Source organism: Dufourea novaeangliae, unplaced genomic scaffold (genome assembly GCF_001272555.1).
Source record: "Dufourea novaeangliae isolate 0120121106 unplaced genomic scaffold, ASM127255v1 scaffold64, whole genome shotgun sequence".
Classification (NCBI taxonomy): Eukaryota; Metazoa; Arthropoda; class Insecta; order Hymenoptera; family Halictidae; genus Dufourea; species Dufourea novaeangliae.
Genome location: NW_015373954.1, coordinates 1,389,039 through 1,414,072, shown reverse-complemented (window position 1 = coordinate 1,414,072; position 25,034 = coordinate 1,389,039). Strand labels below are relative to the sequence as shown.

The window sequence follows — 25,034 nt, the reverse complement described above, 5'->3', positions numbered from 1 at the left end:
TTGAAGATATAATAAAAATGGGAGGGGAAAGTATTACTTGGTTGGAAGGAACAAATAGTGTGATATTCAACAATTTTTCTCGTGGTTATATTATTTTTTATATGTGGCTACATGTTTTATCAGCGTGGCATTGTAGTTGAGATCAAAACCAATCCAATGACTTATAATAGTGTGACCTTCGTTACGGAAAATCCAGAAATGTATGAGTAGATGGAAATAATAAAATAACTATGATAGAGAGATTAGTGTGGAAATGTATCAAAGTTAGGTAATTACATTAGGTGGGACACCCTGTATATATGCTGGACACCTGAATCATCTGGTTTAATATTCATCGCGAGGTAGAATAAAATGAAGGGCGACGGGAGAATGTAATGATTTTTAGGGAACGTTTGAAGATTCCGAAAATCTATTATGGGACCAGGACTCATAAACAAATCGAACAGGTGATAAGGGAACTGAGGAAGACTTCGTACAGGCATAAAAAGTTAGAATTGTTTTCTTTTTTAATTATAATCCCCTTGGTTCTGTGGGTCTGTGGCGAATGACGATTTCTTTGTAGAATGACGATTTTGAGCAGTCGAGAGCACACGTGTCTACAGCAGAGTACTACGAATAAAACGGATTTGTGCAATGATCTGTTGGATCCTGCTAAGGTAAAACTGAATAATACGGTGAGAAGATAAACGTTGGAAAATCATTATTTGTACACTAGCGCACAGGTTGCCCGTTTTACAACGAGGGCAACAAAAAGGCCATGGCCACATTTCCGGCAGCGAAAAGACTTGGTCTGGGTCAGGTATGGGATATCGAGGACTTGGTCACCATAGGCAAAGAACAGAATGTATGTCCATACTTTGCTGCCAGAAACTTGATGGAGCACGCAGACATCATTTTCTGCCCTTACAATTACATCATCGACCCTGATATCCGTGAGTCTGTAAGTGTTGATCGGTAAGAGCAAGCTTTAAACATCCAGGATACTCTGCGACCCCAGAACTTATGATCTGCGCAGATGCAACTTAATTTGAACGACCAAGTGATCATTCTTGACGAAGCTCACAACATAGAAGACACCTGCCGTGAAGTGGCCAGCGTGAATTTCCGTGAAGATGATCTTGAAGCTGCTGCACACGACTGTGGAAGTCTGAGCAAACAAAGGAACGATGATCCCAACACGTACAACACCCTTAAGGAGCATATTCTCCGGCTGACGAAGTTCATCAAGTCTATTACACTTGATAAGATCGTGAGTATTCTAGTTAGTTTCAGTTAGGTCGAATAATTTCAAGGAAAGGGACTTCATACACGTTGTGTCGTCAGGACTACAACAGCAACAATCTGTCGAGCCCATATTGGACTGGAATGGAGTTGCTTGAACTCTATAAGATGCACGAGCTTGAAGAATCCGCGGTGAATACTTTCCTCGCAGCCTGCAGAACGGCGCTGCAAGATTGTAACAAATCAAAGGAGGAAAGTCGGTCCGAAAAGGAATACGTAAAACCTGTCATCTCTCGCAGCACCAAGATCATGGTGGAGCACCTGATGTTCACTTTCCGTATGATCACTTCTCCGGAATTCGTGAACGACTACAGGGCATGCGTGATCGAGAGCACTGTGAAAGATTTTAAATACGTGAGTAGTTAGTAGTTTTCGAGTTTTGATATAAGAACGATAGTACAGATTGCTCGCCAGTGTTCCGATCGAATTATAGGAGAAACGGAGTTAATTTTTGGTTTCTGACAGGCAACAGACAACACGTGGCTTTCGACGAAAAAGAAAGAACAACGTGCGCGAACCTTGAAGTTACTGTGCATGAATCCTGGAATGATCTTTGCGCCTCTCGCTCAATCAGCTCGATCGATAATCCTCGCCTCTGGCACCCTATCGCCGACATCGTCTTTCCAGAGTGAATTAAGCACCGCGTTCGTTCACGTATTGAACACAGCTCATGTAATACCGAAAGACCAAGTGTTCGCCACCTGTATACCAAAAGGACCAAACAACGTTTCTCTGAGAGCTACCTACCAGAATGTGAACAGCTGGGGCTTTCAGGTAGGATTCGCCCATTGTCGTTTGTGACACCAGTGGGAGGGATCCACCTCCAATTTTTAGATAAGCTACTTTGCTGGGATTTAGTTCTCGTTTCTCTGTCCGATTGCAGGATGAACTAGGGAAAGTGTTGCTTGATATCTGCGAATCTGTCCCTCATGGAATTCTCTGTTTCTTCTCCTCCTACAATGTGATGCACACACAGATGGAAAGGTGGCAGAATAACTCCATCTGGAGCAAGATCAGCAACGTCAAGCAAGTGTTCATAGAGCCCCGTTATGGTGGCGATTTGGCAGGTATCATGACTGAATATCGTGAGATTATACAAGAAACTTCAGCCAGACCCAACGGAACGATCGATGGCGCCCTGTTCCTGGCGGTTTTCAGGGGGAAGGTCGCCGAAGGAATCGACTTCAAAGACAACGAGGCTCGCTGCGTGCTGACGGTGAGTTACCAGAAGAATTCAAGTGGAGGGAGATAAAGTATTCCTTTACAGGTTGGTATACCGTATGGAGTAAGAAAGGATCCGGTAATTGATATGAAATTGAAGTATAACGATATGAATACGGCAAGAGGCTTGTTAAGGGGTTCAGTCTGGTACTCGATTCAAGCGTTTAGAGCACTGAACCAAGCATTGGGCCGTTGCTTGAGACACGCCAACGATTGGGGGGCGGTATTATTAGTGGATGAAAGGTTTGTCTGATTTAATAGAACGGTCGATAATAAATATTTTATGTTACGTCAACAATTTCAGGTTTCTCTTCCCGGAGAACATAAAGAATCTTCCGAAATGGGTTAAAACTATGGTAACTAAGACTGACGGTAACTGTGTTTAATATAGTCCAACATTTTTACGAAATTTCCTTAATTGCAGTGGATTGAACAAAGTAACTACAACCTAAAGGAACAGCTTCGTGATTTCGTAGCCAGACAGAAAGCAAGGGACGATAAAACTTAGTCTTCCAAAAAGAACAGCATGTCTGCTCGTGAAAATGGGTTATTTTTATTATTTAAACCATCGACGTTTAGACAGTAATATTATTATACCTAAAGTGATCTTGTTCCATAAAAGTATTATTAACAATTTTTTTATTACAATATTTTACAATCTGTGGAATTAGTCGTATACAGGGTTGATTCTCCCGCTGCGTAAACCAAAGGATGTGCTGTCCTAAAGAACCGCCGCGTACGTGTAATTTGTCAACCGATCCTCACTGTCAATGACATGGGGATCACGCATGCAAGTGCGCCGAAACGGTGATTCTTTAGAGTGGCCCGGCCTTCGGTTTGCGCGGCGGGAGAATCGCCCTGTATAATAAATTACAATAAGGCCTTACTTAATAAACATTTTTATAACTTGAGAGTATCCCTCTTTTCTATTGTTCTAAGGTGTTTCTTCTTTATCTTCTTCAGTTTCGCAGTATTTGTGATCTAAAAAAAGATGAATGAATTTCAACAGACCTAAGCATTGACTAGTATGTAGTACTTACCACTTGGACAACTTCGCTCTTCTTGCGGTTTTCTTCAGCACGTTTCAGGTTTACAATTCTCCTTTGCTTTTTAGCTTCCTTTTCTGCTTCTTTCTGTGCTTTAATCGCTCTGGACATTTCTTTTACCCGTTTCAAATCATCTCTCAACTTCTGTTTCTTCTCAAAAGACAGGCGTGTACCACGAGTCTTAACAATAGAAGAAAATCTGTTTAGAAGAAATAAATATACTCAGGTACTTAAACACAATGAATCAGTAGTTTCGTGAATAAGGTTTCATTTACCGTTGTTTCTGGTTCTTCCATATTCTGCCAGATTTAGGTTTGCCCTTTGGAATCTGTTCTTCCAGTGACTTCTCTTTCTTAGACCTTAACTGTTTTGTATTTGAGGCACCTGTGTTAGTCTCAACAGAAGTGTTACTGAGAATGTCCTCCATTGTCATGACTTTTTCAATGGTTTCCGTTTCTTCACCCATAGCTAAGTCTTTTAATTAGTGGCGACTTTTTCGTATGTAAACAACCGAATTTGGTTATAGGATTCACGTGGGTATGACAGCCATGTTGAAAAAGACGTATAAATGTCGGAGACACCTATATGAAAACCCTCGAACCTTTTAGTCAGAGTGATTGTTTAATCACTTGTTTTAAAGATACAGAGGTGGCACCACTTCGTCATTTTTTGTAGAGACAGAATCAGAAGTTACTGCCATCGATATTGTGACAGGTGGCGTCATCCGCAGGGGAACGTTTAAATTTGTATCCGATTTACACGTACTTTTTCGCCAAATGGCGCCACCATTCTCTTCTAGAAAATTTTGCTGTATTTGGGTTGTCCGTGTACTATTCTATGATATAATAATATAAAGCAGGAGATGCAGCGGATGTTGCAGATATATGTTGAAACAGCATTTTCGATCGCAAATATGGTACTGAAGTAATTTTTATTTAACTGAGCAAAGATCCACAATGCATGAACTAAATTTCAAAGTGTTCCATAATTATGCATACAATCGACTAGAAGATATGTGTGTTTGGCATAGGGAACGTATCCTCGACGGTCCGATGGCCGAAGAATGTTTGACCAACGAGAAAAAGTGCTGTTAATTACGGATTGATTTAGTCTGATGGAAATATGTGAGAACCAATTGTCTTCTATCACGACTCTTAAATTCACATGCGCGACATTCTGGATAATCGAGTAGAAATCATGCAGTGGTAACTTATAAACAGAAATTGCAGTGCACTTTGCACTGATTTCAATCATCAAAATTAATAGTAGATAAAAATAAAAGGCCAAAATAACGGCTTTTGGTAACATTACTAGAATGGAAAAGTATTGTACGTTCTCAAACTAAAAACATGTTATTCGGTATGGAAGTTATTTGGAAAAGTATAAAATTCAAATATATATTTGCTTGTATACTGATCACATTTCTTATATCCTGCTTGATAAGTATTGCTCCAATAAGCATAGGTAAGATATGATATCGATACTGATTGCAAGAATTTAAAAAGTACATAAGATTTACAATTCCAGATGAATGCAAGTGTGAATTAGCCACACAGCAAAGTCAGTATAATAATCATAGGCAACAGAACAATGCTGATAAAAATCATAAGAAGTCATTACACCGTTTGGCTATACTTGTGCCATTTAGAGATCGCTTTGAAGAGCTATTAATATTTGCTCCGCATATGAAAAAGTTCTTAGATAAACAAAATATAGATTACCATATATTCATACTTAATCAGGTATTCTTATGTTTCATACAATATATTGACAATATATTATAGATGATTGTGTGATTTTAATAATAACACTTTTGTATTGTTCTAGATTGATAGGTTTAGATTTAATAGAGCCTCTCTTATAAATGTAGGCTTTCTTCATGTATCTTCTCCAGAATTACATCCCCGATATCATTATCCAACATTTGTTGGAGGCATATTACTTATAAAAAGGTTCTTATTGCAAGAATTCTAAATGCATATTGTCGATTCTACAAGTCAATATAATAACAATAAAATATTTCTGCAGAGAACATTTTGTACAAGTGAATGGAATGTCTAACAAATATTGGGGATGGGGTCTTGAGGATGATGAATTTTATGTTAGATTAAAAGAAGCTGGTTTAATAGTTACAAGACCACAGAATGTATCTACTGGAACACACAATACGTTCAAGTAAGATGAATTACGCAGGTTCCCTTACAATGAGTGGTAAAACCGAGTAAGAACGATTGTGCGTACGAAAATCGAATTTGAATATATAAAAAAAATATATGAACAGGTATAAATTAATAGGTAGAAAGTAAAATCAACGGAAACTAAATCGTTCCGTATTGTCGTCTATGTTTATTACAAGTAGGAGTAACGATCAGACACATTAGTATTATTATACATTTTGGAGTTGTACATATAATCTTCCTTTACGGTTTCAATGTTCATTGTGGGCTATAATCTTGTATCAAATAATTTAAGTATAATTATCATGCAACTGTAAACCAGTTACGTTCATTATAATAATTACAGACACATACATGATAGAAATCATAGAAAACGAGATATGATCAAGTGCTATAATCAACGTGAAGTAACTCGGAAACGGGATCGTCAAACTGGCTTAAATAATGTTTCTTATAAGTTACTAAGTACAATTAAAATGACTATCGGGGACTCTCCATTGACCGTCCTTAATATTTCTTTAATGTGTGACAAGTTAAGTACACCCTGGTGTGAATGTGATAAAGTAATGGGATCTAAAGATGGGAAATCGAAGGAGAAAAAGAAGGTCAATAATAACAAGTCTGCCACTGGGTTGTAACTATACCGATAAAAACTATATTAAAGACATATGTGTATATAATTCAATGTATTTACCTGATAGTTGTCATTATCTATTTTACTTTACATATTTGATAGAAACAAGCTACAGCAACGTCCTAATGAGATAAATTTGTAGCAGACCTGTTTCCAAAACAGTTAGTTATGCACTAAATCATTTGTGTACAATGATTTAATACTGCAATTTACCGATTGAAATAATCTTTTATATTACACATATAATGTTTATACATATATTTACATTTTCAGCGACAGCATGAAACGGTATTGTACAATAAATATAATTGATAAGTGCACAATGGATATTGTACAATGACAGAAGAAAACCTATCTAAATATTCATGATTTTACTATTACATTTCCTAATTCTAAAATGGTAAAAAACGCGGCTATTCTCGAACAGTAGTACCACAGCTACATGACTGCATTTAACTGTAGAATGAAATGTTCTCTTAATTCATTTGTACTAAAGTCATCACCGTCATTATTTTCTTCGAATATATCTTGTACAGTTCCTGTTACCGTTTCTACTCCATCAAATTCACCTGTTTTAGCAGTTGGATCCGGAACCTCTGAATTATTCTTGTCTGCTGTAGATTCATCCTTTATATCTTGAGCTTTCTCTACTTTAACGCATAACTTTGTATTGTTTTTTATTTTCTCTACATCACTTTTACTCGGATCTGGAGTATCTTCATTAAGAATTCCTTTCCGTAAAGATGGTAATGGTGGTAATGGAAACCCATAAGAGAGTAATTTATCATAGCCATTTCTTCCACAAGTTTTTCTAATATCCGCTGCCATGACTAAAGCCTTTTCTGAAAATTCTTGTTTAGAGCTATCAATTAACATTTCATTAAATTTGCTCATCTTTTCATCTAAAAGTTTTCTTCTTCTCATGATGGTCTGCATATTTAACATCTTCCTTCTGTATGTATTTGTATTCTTTTCTGCTCTTTCAAGATATTTCGATGCCTTCTCCAGTTTCCAGTTAAGCTCTTTTATTCGATTATCCTTCTGTCTAATCTGTCCCTCGAGTTTCCTTTTCTGTTGAGATTCCAATGTAACCGTTTTCATTAGTTTCTTATTCATCTCTTCGAAATAATTCACTCTATTAGATAAATCTTCTATCAGTCTTTGTTTAGACTCTATAACTTTCTTAGTAAGAGCTGGAGATTGGTTGTTACTTGATCTTGTATAAATTCTTGTTGGGTCAAATTCTTTAGCTGGACTGTCTTGACCAATGCTCATATTTCTCCTATTGTTTTCTAATTCTTTATAGATAATCAATTGATCGATTAATTTTTCAATGACATCCTCTTGAATTTGTATTTTTTCTAACAGTTCTTCATGGTCAGAGGAAATACATCTATCACTCTTTTCTTGAGTGGTTTGAGTATTCTGTGTAGAACTCTGTACTGTAGGCTTGATTTGTGTGTGATGTTTATTCTCCTCTCCAAAACAGGCATGTTTTAAACACGAGGAGTGACTTTTATTAGAACTATACATACAGTCTAATCTTGTAAACTGGTTTTCCTCACAAGGAGAATGATGTATTGTTAACTCATTTTTGCTCACAGTTACATACTCGTCTTTGCTTAATGGACTACTGAAATTACTGTATATTACTTCTGTAGGATTTTTAGGTGACAATACTGTTATCACAGATGTAACAAATTCATTGTTTTCTTCATTTTTGTAAAAAGTACCGAGTTTTTGGGTTTCTATTGTATTAGATGATAATTCTTCAATAATTTCGCTTACATCGTCAGGATCACCAGTTACCTTTATAACGAATTTAGTTGTTTCTATTTCCATGTTTCTTTTATCCATACTCTTCATTTCTTGTGAGAACAGTGGTGAATCGTTCCTCGTGTCTGTGTCTGACAATTCACTGTTACTCGAAGAATTAATATCTGCATCGGAAATACTCCTAATCGATTTCTTTATTGATTTCATTATTTCCTCTCTGGTTCTTCTCTTACGTTTCATGGCAGCCCTTATATTTGGTATGACATGTACTTCATCTTTAGAAAAATTTTCTTCGATATCTTCATTAAATACCTTCTTTTCATCTTTAATAGAGATTACTTCCTGATCCTGTAAAGTATTATCATTGGCTGTATTTACTTTTGATATTATCTGAGATTCTGGCATTTTCTCATCTCCACTTTCTGTGCCAAAAATTATCTCCACATTTTCTTCCTTGTCAGCAACACTGTGTCCAACTTCATTCCTTGATGGAAAACCATGGTCTGTGTTAACAGATGTAGTAACCTTTTGTTCACCATTCTTAAGATCGCTGCTTCCACCTATCATTACTACATCATCATCCTCCTTGTAACTCTTAATGGACAACTTATTCTTCTCATTATTCTTATAATTATCATCTTCGGTTAATCCACCATCACAAATCTGCTTTAACTTCTCCTCAATTTCATCATAACTATCTTCGAATGTATGGTGATCCATAACTTCTAACTTTACCTCTTTTTTTACAACGGTGCTTGGTAATGTATTTTCTGAATTGTTAATCGTCAATGATAATCCAGCTTCTTTCTTTCTATCATTCAATTTAATTTTATGATTATCTTGTTTTACAATACTACTACCATCTGTAACATTATCCTCTGCAATCATGACTACGATTTTTTTATTGGCATCAGAACTAACACTTTCTTCTTGTTCGTCTCCCTCTTTCACACTCTTAGGAACATGTTTAAATGTATTCTTAACGGACTGCACAGATGTTTCGCAAACATCCTGAGAATCTGAGTCCTTCTCTTCTATATGTCCTGTGGATGAATGTTCTGTATCAACCTCCATATATTCTACACTACATTCACTCTGCGATAAGTTCTCGTCTTTAATGTTGATTATCTGGGTTCGTTTTTTGGGTGATTTTCTGGTGGATGTTACAGTGAATATAGAAGGAACAGCATTCTTCCTTAATCTAATTCTTCCAGTTTGTGTAATGGACCATTCTTGAGGTTCAAAATGTACATGACACAGAAAAGAATTGTTTGATGGTTCCCAATCAGCTCTAGCCACGCGTTCCTGCCAAATTTTTCTTAGCTTTGGATCACGTGGAAAACATTTCATAATATATCCCTTTTCACTACGATTATTGCAGCCAACTGCTGCACAACCTGGCATATTTATACATCCAAAAGGTATATGAGAATCTGCAAAATTACACAATCTCTCGTTAGAAAATTTTCTTTATACTACTTTATAGACTACATTTAGAACATAATTCATACATTAGACAGCATTCATAAAATGCAGTGTTTAATATGAAAACGTTACATTTTAAAAGCAATCATAATTCATAACAAATCCGGAACATAATTTTCGAGTGTACGAACTCTTGGATGAACTAAATGCTTTTAGAAACCTAACCTACTTATTGTACGTACATCATACATATATGCAATGCAAAATAACATGGTCAATAATTAAATATTGTATGCACAGCACATATAGCGCAAACAAAAACAGTACGGATAAAATTCAACAAAATTCAAAAGTATACTCATGAATATATTTTTTAGATAAATCGAACCTTTGTTCCTGTGCCGATACAGCTGTTCTTAAGTCAAACGGAGAGAGATTAACCGATTTCTTGCAGAACATTGTAAAAACCGTAGCTCGTGCAACCGGTATGTTACGTTGCACGCGCGCGTTTTATCAGCAAACAATTTGAACCAGATTTCGAATACTCTGTTCACTTGTTATTCGAGGAAAACAATTTGGTAGTCTTCCTATCAACAGCGTACAGTGTGAAAGAAGCCGTAACTCGCTCACCTCTTAGCCATCGGCTTTATTCGGAGTCCATTCTCACGGAAAAAACTTGTAACTTCACAAGCAAGTTATTTATTCTCTGCGCCCAACTGATCTATTTCTTAATTGATCTACTCTGTTTATGGAATTGAAAACAATAACGATACCTAAGATGCCTAAGATGCGAACAATTGTACATTCACGTTACCACTGGCAAATAGCGTACTTTATTTCGGATAAATTTCGAGCTCTGTAACGCAACCGACTTATCTATCCTCGGCATAATATGGCCGCTTGAAGGGACAAACATTTTTTTGATCTCAGATGGCGCTTGTTCATTCTTCTCAACTGATTTCTGTCGGTATCTTCTTTACTGGCTAGCCGTAATCGGTAAGAATCGCTTGTTCTGCCATCTTACGACGAAATTATAGTATTAATTAGCTTAGCCATTCTGCCGTAGGTGCCGCAAAACGTCTATCCGCTGACTTTTGATTGCGTACAAAAGAATAAAATATCCAGTAAACCCGTCACAGTTGACAAATTGTTAATATCCAATACGTATCATTTGGAAGTGAAGAAACACTCTGATACCATTGGAAAAAGTGTGTCTAAACAATTCGCAGCTACGGATGTCAGTAATGTTTATCTACCGAAGCTGGTGACGTTCAAAATCTGTTTGCAACGCGCCAATTCAACGAACTGATCGGCAACGCATGTAACCAGATTAAAATCAAACGGGTAATATTAATATTTAAACATGTTTATATTATTAAACATACAGATATATTTCTGTATAATTTAAGTGTGAAAATTTCTTTTCTTCGCCTTTGAACGTAGTTCTCATTGTTAAATTACATGGTAACTTTAAAATCAAATGTACTACCGCTCGCAGTCAGAGAGGTTATTGTGTTCTACGATTGAAAGGTCAGGAATTCGATTAGATTGTTTAGAAGAAAGTAGGAAGTTATAACTATTTTGCGTCGTTGGTATACTATTACTGAACGTGATATATAACAATCGTAATGTAGATTTTTAATAAACAGGTTTATTGACACCACAGGTCGTGCGAGTGTAGGCAATATTCTATTGTGGTGCCTTGACAAAAAAAATAGTACCGGTGTATAAATACCAATTCTTTAGACAGTAAACGAAACCGTAAACGTTAATTATCGCGTGTAATGTTGGAATTTCTTTCTGTCTTTAGACATCTTTCGAACAATTCTGCACAACGCCCAGGACCTTTTATCAGTGAGAGCACCTCAAGTCCTTACGAATTTTACAATCACACTATTATCTCTTTCGCCAAGAGGAAACAGAACGGGATGGCCTTCAATAACGACAAGGTCGCAGTTAATATCATATTTCAATGCAGATGAACGGGTCGCGTAGCGTAGACTGCAAACAATTCCTTCGACGACTGTAAAGAACGTAACACTCCTGTTTTAAATCCGAAGAACGGTGGACGTCTTGGTGGAGGAATGAGGTATGAATGAATACGAATCTAACTTATTGTTAACTATTAATTTCATCGTTAACTATGGTGAAGATTAATTTACAACTAATTTATTAATCACCTATATAATAATAACTATAATAACAAATGATAACATTTTTATATATTCTCAAAGTTTTTTTAGGTAATCTCTTATATACATTTACACTATCAGAAATGTTTTAAATTTTCTGTGCAATACGGACTACTAACATAAGATTTTTTAAATTTACCGAACCTTGTGTTGAGCGCCATATTTAAATAGTAAAATTTTTAAGGAACAAACGATCATGGAGAAAATTCGTACTTGTACATTAATGTATATCTTTTTCGATATGTTGTACGTGTGTTGGTAATATGCTTAGGGTCTGAGTCAGGCACGGTGGAACATTCACAAGCGTGTTTCTTCTTTGGCAACATCTTCAGTTGCTTAGTCCTCTGCTACACGAGAGATGGTTGATCGACTCTTACAAAAGAAAGAGTAGCGAGCAGACTCCCTGGTCGGTTGGATTGCATAATGTCGTACGGCCGCGCGCGGATCTCTTACAAAATCGGGGATATAATGAGCGCAGCGTCGTCGTCGACAATGAAAATTGTGGGTTCCGGGGCCCCGAATTAAGGCGGAGTTCGCCTTCGAAAGGCTTCAATCCTAGGATTCAGTCGAATTTCTTTCGTCAGTCTCGATTAGCCTTTGGGATTCTGTTTTTTTTTCACCGTGTAATCGCGACGGAATGTTCTGTTCACTGTACCCGCAATTAAAAAGCTGGAACAAAAACTTAACCGGTCTAGATTGAATTTAAAGAAGTTCAATGGTAATTTTCCTCTGTTGACGGCTCACAGACATAATATAGGATACGAGCAAAAGACATTATACAGGGTGGCCCAAAAATCATTGGACCATTTTTAAAATATAACTTTTTAGAAAGAGCCTGCGACTGTCAAGAACAAAATGGTGGCCATTTGAAGGACATAATCTACCAATGTAATTGAAAATAATTTCCAAGAAGTATATTTATTGTTTATAAATGCATAAATGTGAAGTTTTAATACATACAAGAGTTATTCTATTTTTAAATGGTGTAGTGACTTTTGGGCCACCCTGTACATGTTTCATGGTGTGTTACATCTTTGGATATTCTGTAAATGTATAAAATCCACACAGTTTAGTTATTATCGGATAAAATACGAACCGCAATCCCGGCTTGAATCGAAAATATCTCGACAATGCGCGTCGATTATTGCAACGCGACACGATCGCTAATTCGCATCTGTCGGTCTAACCGTCTTGTCGATTAGAGAAACTCTTTTCGTTGCTCGTGCACCGGCGAGAACCGATCGACGAAACCAATTTAGACTCGATACAAGATCCCTTTGTGACGGCCAATAATAGTACTCGTTACTGCTTGCGATCTTCCCTCGTGATGATTCGAAGCCAACGTAACACGATCGAGATTCACATTCTGTAACGTATTTACGACCAAAAGTAACCAGATGAAAAATCGAAATGGGAATATATATAGTTCGCTATAGAAATCGTGTACGAAATAGAAATTGAATGTACTATATAGGGTGTCCCACGTTTCAGGAACTTCCGTGAACATTACAAAAAATTGTGTTAGATAAAAGTTGAACTATATTTAAGTGTACACAGCTTTCGTGAATCAGAGTTTATCTGTATTTTTTCCAGGCTTTGCGTGAAATTTTAAGAAACTCCATGTACACAAATGTGACCACCAGGTCTAAAAGAGTTAAATATCGAATTTCATGGTTAAAATCAGAACTAGATATTCAAAAAATAATCTGTAATTGTAAATTAGTAATTGTGACTTTTGTAATCGGAATTAGTAGTGTCGAAGTCGATTCTGTTGAATCGTATGTGCAAGCTTTGGAATTTCTCTACCGATATTTCCGTACGCGCGCGCTATTAGCGGAATGCAACGACCAGGCATCGAAGTCTCTCTCCCCGCAGCTCTCTCGAGTGATTCCTTGCGCTGTGGACACGTGAGTTCCGTTGACTCACGGTCGTTCGCGGAAAAAAAAAATAAACGAACGTACGTATATACCTCGTAGTCGTCAGGTATGAATTTGCATCCGTTGTGTGTGGATCCCAAGGAGAAGCTACGCACGCGAATTGTTTCTTGTCTGTCGCGGGGTAGCGCATCTAAGATCTCAATAACTCGAGAATACGTGAGTAACTAAACAGTTAAGAATGTCCGTGCTCGAAATTCCTTTGTTCCAAAGTGTAATCGCGCGTGTTTCATTTCAATTTAAACCCGTGACTCCGCGTATTCGCGAGATATCTCGATTTACGTGAGCTCTGTGCGTGGTTGTGAATTTTTTTTTTTTTTCTGAAACACTCTAATCGCGATCCACCGCCTGGAGCTTTTGTAATATTCGTGGGGAGGGAATCATTATATGTACAGTTAGAAGCGAAAAACTTGATCAATACAAGGCCCCTTGATCAACCAACGTATACGATTGAAAATTCATCGAGGTATTAAATGGTAATATGCAATACTGCTTCATGGTCGTTTCATCGATTATTTATTGTACATCATAACTGGGCTGTTGGATACTTATTGGGAATATATATAGTCCCTTCGTGTTGAGTATTTTATTAGCTTTGGATTATAGGAAAGATACTGTTCAGATTTTTTTCAATTCTTTATTGTACATCTTTTTTCCACAACGTTTGGTAACACGTTGATTGCCGACCACGAAATAAGTCATAGTTGAAACATTGCAAAAAGGCTGAATTATTTAAATACCGTTACAAAGTTTTTTTGCGGAAAATTAATATTGCGGTATAATTTAAAACAAGACAGACAGCCTGTATTAACTGTACGCATATATTTTCGACGATTTATGACTCGAAAAAAACGGAATAAAGCGTGTCTGGCTACGTACGGCTTTTTTCACTGTGGCAGTCAATGTGTTAAACTTTGATCTTAAAACAGTGAATGGTGTGTACAGTTATTCCATTTGGACAAGCTATACATACATGAATAGAAAATATAGATTTTCTTTAACGTACGCACTAATATACAGGGTGAGTAAACAAGAGAAGTATTGCATGAAATAACTCATTACCATTTTAGTACTCTTGCTTTACTCTTACGTACTGGTTGTACCAAAAAATCTTTTAGATGAATTATGTTGCATTTAAAAGGACTCATAATGGATGCAATTTAATTCTTTTATATCTTATATTTTCCGTAACATCAAGGTAACTGAGATTTTTCAAGGTCAATGAATGTTTTTGTTAGTCCCGCGGTATAACCGATAAAAAAACGAATTCAACGATTTGTAATAAGGTCTAGAAAAAAAAAATACAGCGATCTTGAAAAAACACGAAGTTACCTTGGTATCTCAGAAAATGCAAGATATAAAAGAATCAAATTGCATCCACCTTGATGAGTCCCTTTAAATGCAACATTTAGACGTATTTAAAACATTTTTTAATACAACCTCTAGGTAACCAGTTATTTTAGACAATAGTTCTTATGGATTCACCCTGTATATATAAATATTTGCAAGCTTGAACGAACATTATTCGGAAGCTTCCCTTTAATCGAAGAATAGGGTACATTCAAGATGCTACCTTTTATCATTCAGAATGAAAATTGTGTTCAACTCTGGTGGTGCCACGATCGCGTGCAATGCTTGTATTCCAGCACGGTTGATCAACGATTTCGCCCCTTGGTGGTTATCTATCGGAGATCCTTGTAAATTATTCCGCGTGTGTATGCCAGGACGGATGTCCTTTAACTTATGGATATTGATGAGCCACGTTTCCAAGACCGTCTTCAGCCATTGTCGCGTCGTCGTCGGTCTGACGCATGTCGTCCCGAAGTTCACGCGATGCACCCCCCTCCCCTTCCGTGAAATTATACCCAGAAATTATAGGCCGGTTCGTCGTACGAATATCAATCGCCTCGCGTGTCCGGCGGATGTTTTATTTCATTTTTTTTTTTTTTTCATATTTCTTTCACTCGTGGTCTCTAAACAGCTTGGTTCGATGGCCTTGCGAAACAACCGTCACGCGACACGCGGTTTGCAGAAAATTATCGTTCGCGTAACCGTTTTCTCGACGCGCGAATTAACCTGTTAACCGCCGCGGCAAGTTTCTCAGAAGATCGAGAAATCTGTCTACGTGGCTAGGATAGCGTGCGATCGTGGATAATAAGTGGAATATTATTATTATTTTTAATGTTATTTATTTATTTAACGGGCAATAAACCCTTTGGTATACATGCATGGGACTGGAAATGAGATTATAAAATTATAAAATTATAAAATGGAAAAAGAAAATTAGAGTAGTTATCTAGAGAGGAGTGAGATTACATTGACCTTGGAATTACTCCACGATCTCGAATAGATGATGCAGATGAGAGGCAGGAATCATGGATTGTGTAATAATGAAATTTTTCGATAAATCTCGTCGGTCCGTCTGTCTGTGTCAAGTAGTCAAGGTCGTGACAATATTCGCCTCGGGACTGTCTCGCGATCCACGTGCATAATCGTTTTTCTAGTGAATAAAATGATTTCGGCCGTTAATGCGCTCCATTGACGAGGAGACCGTTAAGTGTGTTCAAGTCAGTCGTTAATTTTTCTACACCGTGTGGCATAACTGTAAAACCACCCTAAAATTTTCAATTCTCATATATTGCGAGTAAAATAAAAACGAACCAAATATGCCATGTCTGAAATCGTGTTCCCTAGAAACTTCTATTCCCTTTCTATTCCCTAGAAAAAATGTGGTTCCTCTTTTATTTTAACTGCAATATGTACACGAGGATTGAAATTTTTGGGGTGGTTTTACAGTTACGCCATGCAGTGTATATTGCTGGAAAGGGGAACCGTTAACGCTTCGCGAACTTTTGTGTCCCTAAGTCGAAAATGTTCCCCCCTAGCTTTGATCTATCGATCCTTGGGGGAATAGCGCAATTATTTAACGCTGCAAGCACGGAACGGGAGAAAGTGTGACTTTCTCCGTATGTACATCTTCAGGATCTTTTAACAGCGACTACCGTCGTGTCCCCGCGTCGTCGTCGATCACTGGAAAAGTCACAGGCAGCTTTACGGATCCCCGTGAGATTGCACAATTAATTATTGAAACCCGTTGGCATTTCGTTGATGGCTTCACCTACGGCCGACTTGGATCAATTTGAATGTTAATTACACGGTATGACGTTGCTTTATAAATGTATCTGATAATCCGATGACGATACACTCGCACGGAGGCGTCTATGAATTCAATAGCAACGATGTGTTCGCGTAGCAAAGAAGAATAGAGGTCAGGGCCGGTACACCCGTTATAATGAATCTCCTCGTGTCATTGTCAGCTTGTAAACAGAAAAATGTGTAAGTTTGTAGTGAAGAAGACGGATGATTTGCGTATAGTGAATAGAAACTTGAGATTGCTTTGCGATATGAAAAGGGAGGATAATCACGAGGAGACTCATCTCAGCGGGGGTGGAACCGAAATAGAAGGATGACACAGAGGAAGGTTCGTAATTTCAACGTTGTACGAGGTGGTAGACAAGGACAAATTTAGTCAACTGACTGTAGCCTCCCAGAATGTTTTTCGATCGAGGAATCGAATGATGTTTAAACAAATCCGTTAAATTAAGAATGAAACCAAAATTATATTGGTTCGGGGGTAGTTCTGTCACGGACCTAGTTCCTGATCACTTAAAAGTACCTATCACCGTTTCTTTAACCTATAATTAAACAAATTCACAAGAATTGTTGTTATTCGAATGAATCTATGTTTGATCTTGAATTTGGTATTAACAAAAGTGCAGAAATAGTAATAATTAAATTATAATTTAACTTTGAAGGTAAGCAGTTCAAGGAGAGTAATTTCTGATCACCTAAATCGTATATCTGTATCTCACTCTGGGCCATCAAATTTTACTTATAAATTTCAAAATAGTTAGTAGATGTTTAGTAATTTTTCGGAAAAACTAATTGTATGGTAGCTATGTACCAAACTGATCAGGAATTGGATTCCGATCAGGAACTGGGTTCTGATAAGGACTTGGGTTCCTGGTTAGTACCTGTGTTTCACTTGTTCAGCTATCGTCTAAAAAGATCGACAGCCAAGTCGTCAGAGGCTAGACGACTTCGTAAGGACCAACCGATCCTGGTCCAGGATTTAATGTAGATTTATCAGTGACGGGAAAGTAACCAGACGTCGGGTGAAAGAGAAAGGCCTCTGGGAAAGGATGTATAGCAGCACATAGAGTGGCCACAGACCGTCGTCTCTTTCACGGTGCATCAGCATATTGACCTTTCGTCGTTACGAAACACTTAATACTCACTCGAGGTTAGGCCTTTAGACCAATGCCGATACCATTCCTCTATATCGGATCGATCCTCGTAAAACTAACAATTCTTCCTCAGCAATTTCCCTCTCGTAACAATTTAAACATGTCCGCGATGTGTGTACAATGCCTCGTTCTTCTCGAGTTCTCTTTATATCAATAAAATTCATGAATTAACCCTAGATCACTAAATTGTCCTGTGACTCACGTTATTACTAATCATTCGTGAAAATTATAACTACCAAAGAACACGTAATTATTTTAGAAAAATATTATTTTTATCGACGTAGAAACCGACGTTATAAATATTTATAATAGACTCAAAGATACCAAAGGATCGTAACGGTGATTATTTTTTTAAAATCGGTACGCATTTGTTGAAAATCCTGAATTCAAGGTCGTAATTTTTACGATAGTTTAGTGATCTCTAGAGTTAACGATATGACGCGATACATTTGTCTCGGTGCATCATCCGATCTGTAGTGTGCCATTTCGTTTCATTCATAGGGTCCGAACAGAATACCCGTCCCACCCCATTAACCGTTCTTCGTCTGGGCTGAAACGAGGTGTCAAGCTTTGTTTACGGAATTAATGCGTTCCTCTTCCCGTGTTCCTGAAATTTTACGAACCATGTCAATCGGTCGACGGTTGTGTCGATATCCTTATTTACGATCTTCTTGCAATTGAAAGATATTCCAAACGGTCCCATTTCAGGCGACGAAATCCTCTTTATCTACGTCACGGCTGTTCGAACCATCGGTAATCGATCGATACGAATCTCGGTGAAACTCGAAATTCAATGTCTTGTTCGACTGTCCGCGGTCGGTTGGGCAAGGGTACATTTCCATTTTGATGGTCGACGACACACAGCTCAGTCACCGTGGAACCCTCTACTAGGTCGTTACATAAACAGTGAACGGAACGGGAGAGATCGGTCCTAGTCGTGTGCATATGTCTGTGATATTTCGTGTCTTTTTCTCGTATGATGGATTGTGGCTGGGACGAAAACTCGATTTCACGGCTACACAATTACGAATGAAAGTGAACGACACTCGGTTTTTCGCGATCCGGCTGGCTGGAACCGACACGACCGTGATCGCCGCGTCGCATTCTTCCGAAGGTGGATGACCGTTGTGGACGATGGAAATCAAGCGGATTTCGAATCCTTTCCTTCGACGCACGAAAATCGATTTCTGCACGGTGCACACAGCCTCGGAGATAGTCTTCCTTGTTTTTTGTAAAGGGGAAACGTGTCCACGGTGAACATTGTGCGGTTTGACTGGGGTTGAAACTGCAGAAATTTGGTACTATCGACATCGCCGTTATATCAGCAAGTAACAAATTTTTTTCTTATTTTAAATTTAATATTTACGACTGAATTATGATAGGTCATTTAGTAATTATTAGATTGCGGATTTTTATGCAAAAGAACATTTTTTAAAGTAATTTATAAAGACAAGCGCTAGTGTAGAAATTTATTGTTCCTCTTAAGTATCTTATTGGGTTCAGAATAAAATAGCAAATTCATTGGATCCGATGAAAGTTTTGTTTTTTATTGTATTTCACAGAGCCCTATGGACCATAAATGCATAAAATCCGCAGTCTAGTAATTATGATGTGCGAGCAGTATCATTCATCAGTGCTCCTTTAGAAGTAGACTTGTGATTGTTACAAACGATGGCAAAATCCGTGTGTGTTCGGATAGATTTGTGTATTTAACCTCTCGATTCACGTATTTATGCGATGCAGTAAATGAAACTTGATATATATACTTGAAATTTGTTAAAATAACAGATTTCCAAGAAATCAAAAGATATATTTCGTTCCTCAGTGGACATTAACGGAACAACCGGAACGATGTCATTAAATTGTGCAACTCTTTGACCGGAAAATATTTCAAAATTATACAATCTCTTTTTGCGTGTCTACGACGGTCGAAGGAAATGATTTTTTAAGGAAAAAGTAACGGACAGTAATGCGTTATTGACAGTCTCTGAACCACACAAGAACCGTGTCCTTCTGATCCACTTTGTTTTTGTTTTCCTTCACTGACCCCCGTCGTTCATCTTCCAAAGTTTATCGCTGAATCATTCGGTGTCCCGAATAACCATGAAAATCCCAACGAGAAACCTGGCTTTCGGAGATCGAAAAAAATTCCTCCGCGCCTCTAACGGTCCCGAGTCTTTCCTCGTTAACGCGTATCACCGTTTACGGTCACCACGCAATAATACCGTCTGATATTATCATTACCGTCGTCTATACGGTTCGAATGGTTAGATAACAGAATTACGGTGTTTCGCGTTGTCGATCGGGTCCGGCATAATAACGGAATAATAAACATTAAAATCCTCGACGGATGCGAGGCTGCCACGGCAAAAACGTCTCTCCGGACGTTCTATACCCGTTTTCTGCCAATAATCCCGACTACCGGCACGATTCCGTTATGCAACACACCGGGATGTTCGTTAAATAGACGAACGTGCAACCGATTTTAGCGCAATGTACCGTACGATCGTATGAACGTCGAATAGGGAACCGGAAGTGCCTCTTGTATGCAAAATGTCCGCGTTGAGACTTCACCAGTAAACGTTCGATCGACGGATTAGTGATCTTCGATATATTTGCTTAGAATTTTGCAACTGCAGTGTTCACAAATGTTATCTTGATGCTTCTTAAATGTTATAAATAGATTGTTTAATTAAATGATTGAAATCTAATGAAGTTATATGATACTTGTGCTAGTGGCTCAGTAGAAATGCCTAGAATACTTTGGACTGCAAAGGGTTAAGTCCGGAAGTATACGATCCTAGGGTCTATTTACGTGGGTCAGTCAATATGTAAGTTATACTTCCCACAACCTTCCTTCTAACTTTTGTTTTACCATAGATATATCTCGGTCGATGGCTATATAGAAGCAGTATTGTTGTTGATGTACAGTGTATTTCAACACAAATGCGTCAGTGAATGGTATATACAGTAAATCATCGATGAGTGTTCAGGCGTCATCCCCACCACTGGGAGCTTGACTGCTTCCAGTGGGGACACTCCCAGTAGTAGGAATGACGTTTGAACACTCAGAGCAGAGGAGCCTTAGAACACTCATCGATGATTTACTGTAGTAAACGAAAGTGAAAGAAGCAAACTTAAGACTCCGTGGCCCCACAGAGTCTTTTATAGTACAAGCAAAATTTCCTACTTAAATATCTCCGAATCGAAGGGTTTGTTATTAAGACAAAAACCTTTTAATATTCAACTTTAAAAGCTATTGGATCCTGTAGTAGAGACTCTGAAAAGTATAGCCAAATTTTTTCAGAATTTTTGGAAGCCTATAAGATAACAAAATGGGTTTGGACATAAAAGAACCAGGGGGATGACAGAAAAAGTAACTGGGGTCACGTAGGGTTCGGACGCGAATTTTTTCCAGACAGAATTCGTAAATTGGGGTTATTCTATATTGGTGGAGCATATTGATGCAAGTTAATAATTTATACAGTTAGTGAATAGTTGGCTTCCAACAGCTCTAAAAATTCCACTTTCCGTCTGCGTGTCGCGTCGGGCCTTGACGAGAGTAGAACAAGCACAGAGATGATAAATATTATAAGCGCGAGATCATGCACGAACAGACGAAAACACTGCTGCGAGCAATCGATGTCTAATGTCGGGATTGCGCGAACCGGCATTAAACATCGTGCATTTATCTTGCGTTTCGTGTCCAGGGTCTTTGCGACGGGATTATCACGGGTATATTATCGGTAGCGTGGTCCGTTGAATTGCACGAGAATGTATATTCTCGATCGGTTACACGATAATATTGCCAGGAATCTGTAGCTTGACCCCGATCGGAATCACAGAAGAATTCGTTTCTTAAGATTCCTTATCATCGAAAAACGTAATACACATTGACAGTAAAACGTGACAGAAAGAATAACGGTTTCCCCCTTTTTTAATATTACTCTTTCGTTATCATTATTAACACTTTGTTGGCGAGAGGGTTTTTGCATTTGCAAATATACAGTGTTTTGTGGATGAATGCGACACGAACAAAAGTGTTGTTCCCACCACTGAGAGCCCCCCCCCCCTAGAACCAATTAAAAAAGACTAACAGAAGCTCGGCTTCGTACATAAAACAAATTTATAAAGGGCTGAAAACCTTTTCGCCTTGCCATGAATGCTCCGAAGCGAATCGAGTCGCACTCATCGAGACATTACTGTATACTGCTTCAGGTGTTCTAAAAGTATTTAGAAACTACTACTTTTCTCTCATCTTTACATATAGGAAAGCGATTTTTCCCTAGTTTGTACTAATCTAGTTCTTATTTAAGAAAGAATTACCAGTACGTTAACCCCTCTCAGCTTTTGTTTTTGAAAAGACGTACTACTGCGTTATCCGACATGAAAGTATTAATTGTGCATTTGCAGGGCATTAAGTGAAGAGGTTCTCTCGATTTATTATTGAAATTTTTGTCATCCTATTTATTGATACATAAAATCGCATGTATCGTTTTTCCGGAAATAATTCCATAGAGCCCTCCACCACGTAGACCACGAGCACAAAAGTTACCGGTGAAACAGTGTAACAAGGTTGTGCAACGTAATGTGATAATTGCAGTCAATAACGTCCATAATGGCACGCGGTTCCGTTATGTAATTCAACATCCTTCGCGAGCCCTCTGACGACGGACACATTGCCGACGTTATGGCGGCCACTCGACGACCCCTTGACTCGCTTTACGAAAATTGCCGGAAGCTAGAGATCGCCCGGCTGCGTTTCAATTTAACGACCGTTTATATACACCGCCTTCTGTCCGAATCCGTTTCTTTAATAGAATAACAAATTTTTATTCGTTCCGTTCTATTTGGAACCTCACTGGAATTAACAAATCTTATTTATTCTGTACAAATTTCTGTTTAATTAGAATAAAGCTGCGTCTACACTATACAGCATAACACGTTATATATAGCAAAGTTATAAAATTTGTTAGAAAAACAGAAAGAACAATGTATATAGCGTGATCTTAGATAACATTTTTCTTGTTACATAGCAAGTTGCATATTATCCATTAAGTGTGACGCCATTATTAATAATGAGATTGGAAATGTTATACAAACTTGTTACGGACTTGTCCAAAAGGTATAATTTTGTAGGAAGTTATAAAAGCATGTTGTATAGCAAAGTTTGTATAACAATTTGTTATATAACACTCTTGTTATATAGTGTAGACGCAGATTAAGAATTGCTCAAACGGAAGATTGTAAGGGTGTAATATCATTCGTAGAAGAACTGGAATTGTAGAGATATAATGACACAAATCCCTCGGTGCATCTAATTATGCTATTTTCAACTGAATAAAAATTTTTACATTCAAACTGCTTCTGTAACTACTGTGACGATTAGGTAAATTCTTCACCCCGGTCGCAGGGGATGAATCTAAGTTCAGCATCTTCATTTATTATCCATGATGGTGTGCAGGATCTTCTCTCGATGACCCAACGTACATACATACACGGCGTCACTGAATTCCCAGGAGCTAAATGCCAAGTCGAAATGCTAAATCTAATTTTAATGGTGCTTAGTACTCGCGGAACGGTAGCTAGTACCTATTATAAGTTCGTGCAACAACATCGTTGAACAGCCTCGAACGGTTGCAGTTGTAAATTTCCAATCGATCAAAATCGAACGATTAGAATTTCGAGTCGCGTGCCTGGATGGCCGAAGGCGAATCGAAGAGCACCGGAAACGGAGGAGAAACGATGTCTAGGACGTTGTTTTGCCGTCCTCGGCAGTCGAATACGCGTTGAACATGTTCAACCACACTCTACAAACATTGACGTCCCATCGTTTTGCTGGGTGAATCGTTTGTGTGCCCAACCTGACTCGATACTTCTTGAAAAGCACCTTATAGAAAGGCTAGAGAAACAGCTGGATTTTCTAATCTAATCCCGTGATTTCGTAGACATTTATGGCGACTCTGTGATACACAGACACCTGGTTAAATCGAAAAGGATTCACAGAAAATTGTCCTGTAATTATCGGCCTGGGACATACACAGAACATACCAGGTTCATCTCGATTGACCGTAGCTCCCGAATTGGCGAACACGATGAGAAATGTGTGTCGCCACGAAGACTATGTTTGGAGATATCGGATTGTACTGTTTCTGGGAAATTGCTCTGTTCCACTGAGAAGGCTGGATCAATCATTAATTAGATGTTCGAATTCCTAGAATATTGTATAGTGTGAGCCGTGTTACAATGGGTCAGGATCCAAATGCCTGAGAACCACCTGAAACAGTATTAAAGTGATAACTGAATACACAGGAATACAGTCGATTCTTTCACTCTTTTTCCAAGACATACAGATTCAAAATGAAGGGCATATTAGAGGTTCAGAGAAGGGTCTGCTTCGTTCCTGTCCATAATACAGTCTCCTCTCGATTATCGTCCCGAATTTGGGTCCGCGCCAGGACAATAATCTTATAGGGAGAAATTTTTCAAACCCTCGCAAATTCATTTTTTGCCCAAGGCCCGAGCCTTGGCAACAAATACGGGACATGTTCTACGCCCCCCCCCAGTGGTGGGGATAACGCCTGGACAATAATCGTGTAGAACAAACCAGACGATAATCGAGAGGAGTCTGTACTGCTCTCGTCTGCTTCCATAAAGTATAATCATTAGACTACGAATGTTTATGGGAATATAGATCTTCGGAGATTTAATTAACAGGAACTAGAGTCGAACCAAGATCTGTTTACTTTATTTACTATTCTACCAGGTTCTGAAGAAAATAAAATCTTCTACAGAATTTATCGAACTCTCAAGTATACTGAATTCTAGAAAATCGTTTGTGCTATAAATGCCCAAAACTCACAGTCCAATAATCGTAATGTTTTCGTGAAATTTGTATCGTTCGAGCTTTCTGTAAAACAATAGAATTCCTATAAAGCAATCGTTTACTCGAAGATCTGTTTACCATCGGGCTTGTGTCGGATCGCGTAACGAAACCGAGAGCGCTAAAGAGGAATTCTAAGGGCAGTCCTCGCTTTCACG

At 38.1% G+C, this 25,034-nt stretch overlaps 5 protein-coding genes across 5 annotated transcripts in view; 3 read left to right on the top strand and 2 right to left on the bottom strand.

Moving 5' to 3' along the window:
- The window catches only part of LOC107186214 (Fanconi anemia group J protein homolog), a 61,738-nt gene extending 60,237 nt beyond the window's left edge, over positions 1–1,501 (top strand). Inside the window, exons 5-10 of the mRNA XM_015574036.1 lie at positions 386–487; positions 563–656; positions 716–940; positions 1,016–1,249; positions 1,324–1,448; positions 1,492–1,501. Of these exons, the coding sequence (XP_015429522.1) occupies positions 386–487; positions 563–656; positions 716–940; positions 1,016–1,249; positions 1,324–1,448; positions 1,492–1,501 (790 nt within the window). The remainder of the gene's footprint in view (positions 1–385; positions 488–562; positions 657–715; positions 941–1,015; positions 1,250–1,323; positions 1,449–1,491) is intronic.
- On the top strand, positions 1,448–3,022 carry LOC107186270 (Fanconi anemia group J protein homolog). The gene is made up of 6 exons (XM_015574101.1): positions 1,448–1,635; positions 1,747–2,055; positions 2,165–2,497; positions 2,549–2,745; positions 2,807–2,858; positions 2,927–3,022. The coding sequence occupies exons 1-6, from the start codon at positions 1,531–1,533 to the stop codon at positions 3,008–3,010; spliced, it is 1,080 nt and encodes a 359-aa protein (XP_015429587.1). The 5' UTR covers positions 1,448–1,530; the 3' UTR covers positions 3,011–3,022.
- Positions 3,023–3,118: 96 nt separating this feature from the next.
- Positions 3,119–4,062, bottom strand: LOC107186293 (coiled-coil domain-containing protein 86). Its single transcript, XM_015574125.1, has 3 exons — positions 3,824–4,062; positions 3,543–3,747; positions 3,119–3,483 (listed from the first exon to the last, which is right to left on the bottom strand). The coding sequence occupies exons 1-3, from the start codon at positions 4,012–4,014 to the stop codon at positions 3,403–3,405; spliced, it is 477 nt and encodes a 158-aa protein (XP_015429611.1). The 5' UTR covers positions 4,015–4,062; the 3' UTR covers positions 3,119–3,402.
- A 797-nt stretch (positions 4,063–4,859) lies between these two features.
- On the top strand, positions 4,860–6,366 carry LOC107186247 (beta-1,4-galactosyltransferase 7). The gene is made up of 5 exons (XM_015574072.1): positions 4,860–5,012; positions 5,076–5,290; positions 5,376–5,500; positions 5,577–5,723; positions 6,072–6,366. The coding sequence occupies exons 1-5, from the start codon at positions 4,898–4,900 to the stop codon at positions 6,361–6,363; spliced, it is 894 nt and encodes a 297-aa protein (XP_015429558.1). The 5' UTR covers positions 4,860–4,897; the 3' UTR covers positions 6,364–6,366.
- A 312-nt stretch (positions 6,367–6,678) lies between these two features.
- LOC107186246 (putative leucine-rich repeat-containing protein DDB_G0290503) lies at positions 6,679–10,446 on the bottom strand. Its single transcript, XM_015574071.1, has 2 exons — positions 10,191–10,446; positions 6,679–9,568 (listed from the first exon to the last, which is right to left on the bottom strand). Exon 2 carries the CDS (start codon positions 9,537–9,539, stop codon positions 6,798–6,800), a length of 2,742 nt encoding a protein of 913 aa, XP_015429557.1. The 5' UTR covers positions 9,540–9,568; positions 10,191–10,446; the 3' UTR covers positions 6,679–6,797.
- Positions 10,447–25,034: the final 14,588 nt, after the last annotated feature.

Bases quoted from the DNA above. Each gene is read 5' to 3' on its own strand.
- LOC107186270 (XM_015574101.1), top strand. From the start codon at position 1,531: ATGGTGGAGCACCTGATGTTCACTTTCCGTATGATCACTTCTCCGGAA. The intron at 2,056-2,164 runs GTAGGATTCGCC...GTCCGATTGCAG, and splicing joins TGAACAGCTGGGGCTTTCAG to GATGAACTAGGGAAAGTGTT. The intron at 2,498-2,548 runs GTGAGTTACCAG...ATTCCTTTACAG, and splicing joins AGGCTCGCTGCGTGCTGACG to GTTGGTATACCGTATGGAGT.
- LOC107186293 (XM_015574125.1), bottom strand. From the start codon at position 4,014: ATGGGTGAAGAAACGGAAACCATTGAAAAAGTCATGACAATGGAGGAC. The intron at 3,748-3,823 runs GTAAATGAAACC...TCTTCTAAACAG, and splicing joins TGGAAGAACCAGAAACAACG to ATTTTCTTCTATTGTTAAGA. The intron at 3,484-3,542 runs GTAAGTACTACA...ATCTTTTTTTAG, and splicing joins AGAGCGAAGTTGTCCAAGTG to ATCACAAATACTGCGAAACT.
- LOC107186247 (XM_015574072.1), top strand. From the start codon at position 4,898: ATGTTATTCGGTATGGAAGTTATTTGGAAAAGTATAAAATTCAAATAT. The intron at 5,013-5,075 runs GTAAGATATGAT...TTACAATTCCAG, and splicing joins TATTGCTCCAATAAGCATAG to ATGAATGCAAGTGTGAATTA. The intron at 5,291-5,375 runs GTATTCTTATGT...GTATTGTTCTAG, and splicing joins ATATATTCATACTTAATCAG to ATTGATAGGTTTAGATTTAA.
- LOC107186246 (XM_015574071.1), bottom strand. From the start codon at position 9,539: ATGCCAGGTTGTGCAGCAGTTGGCTGCAATAATCGTAGTGAAAAGGGA.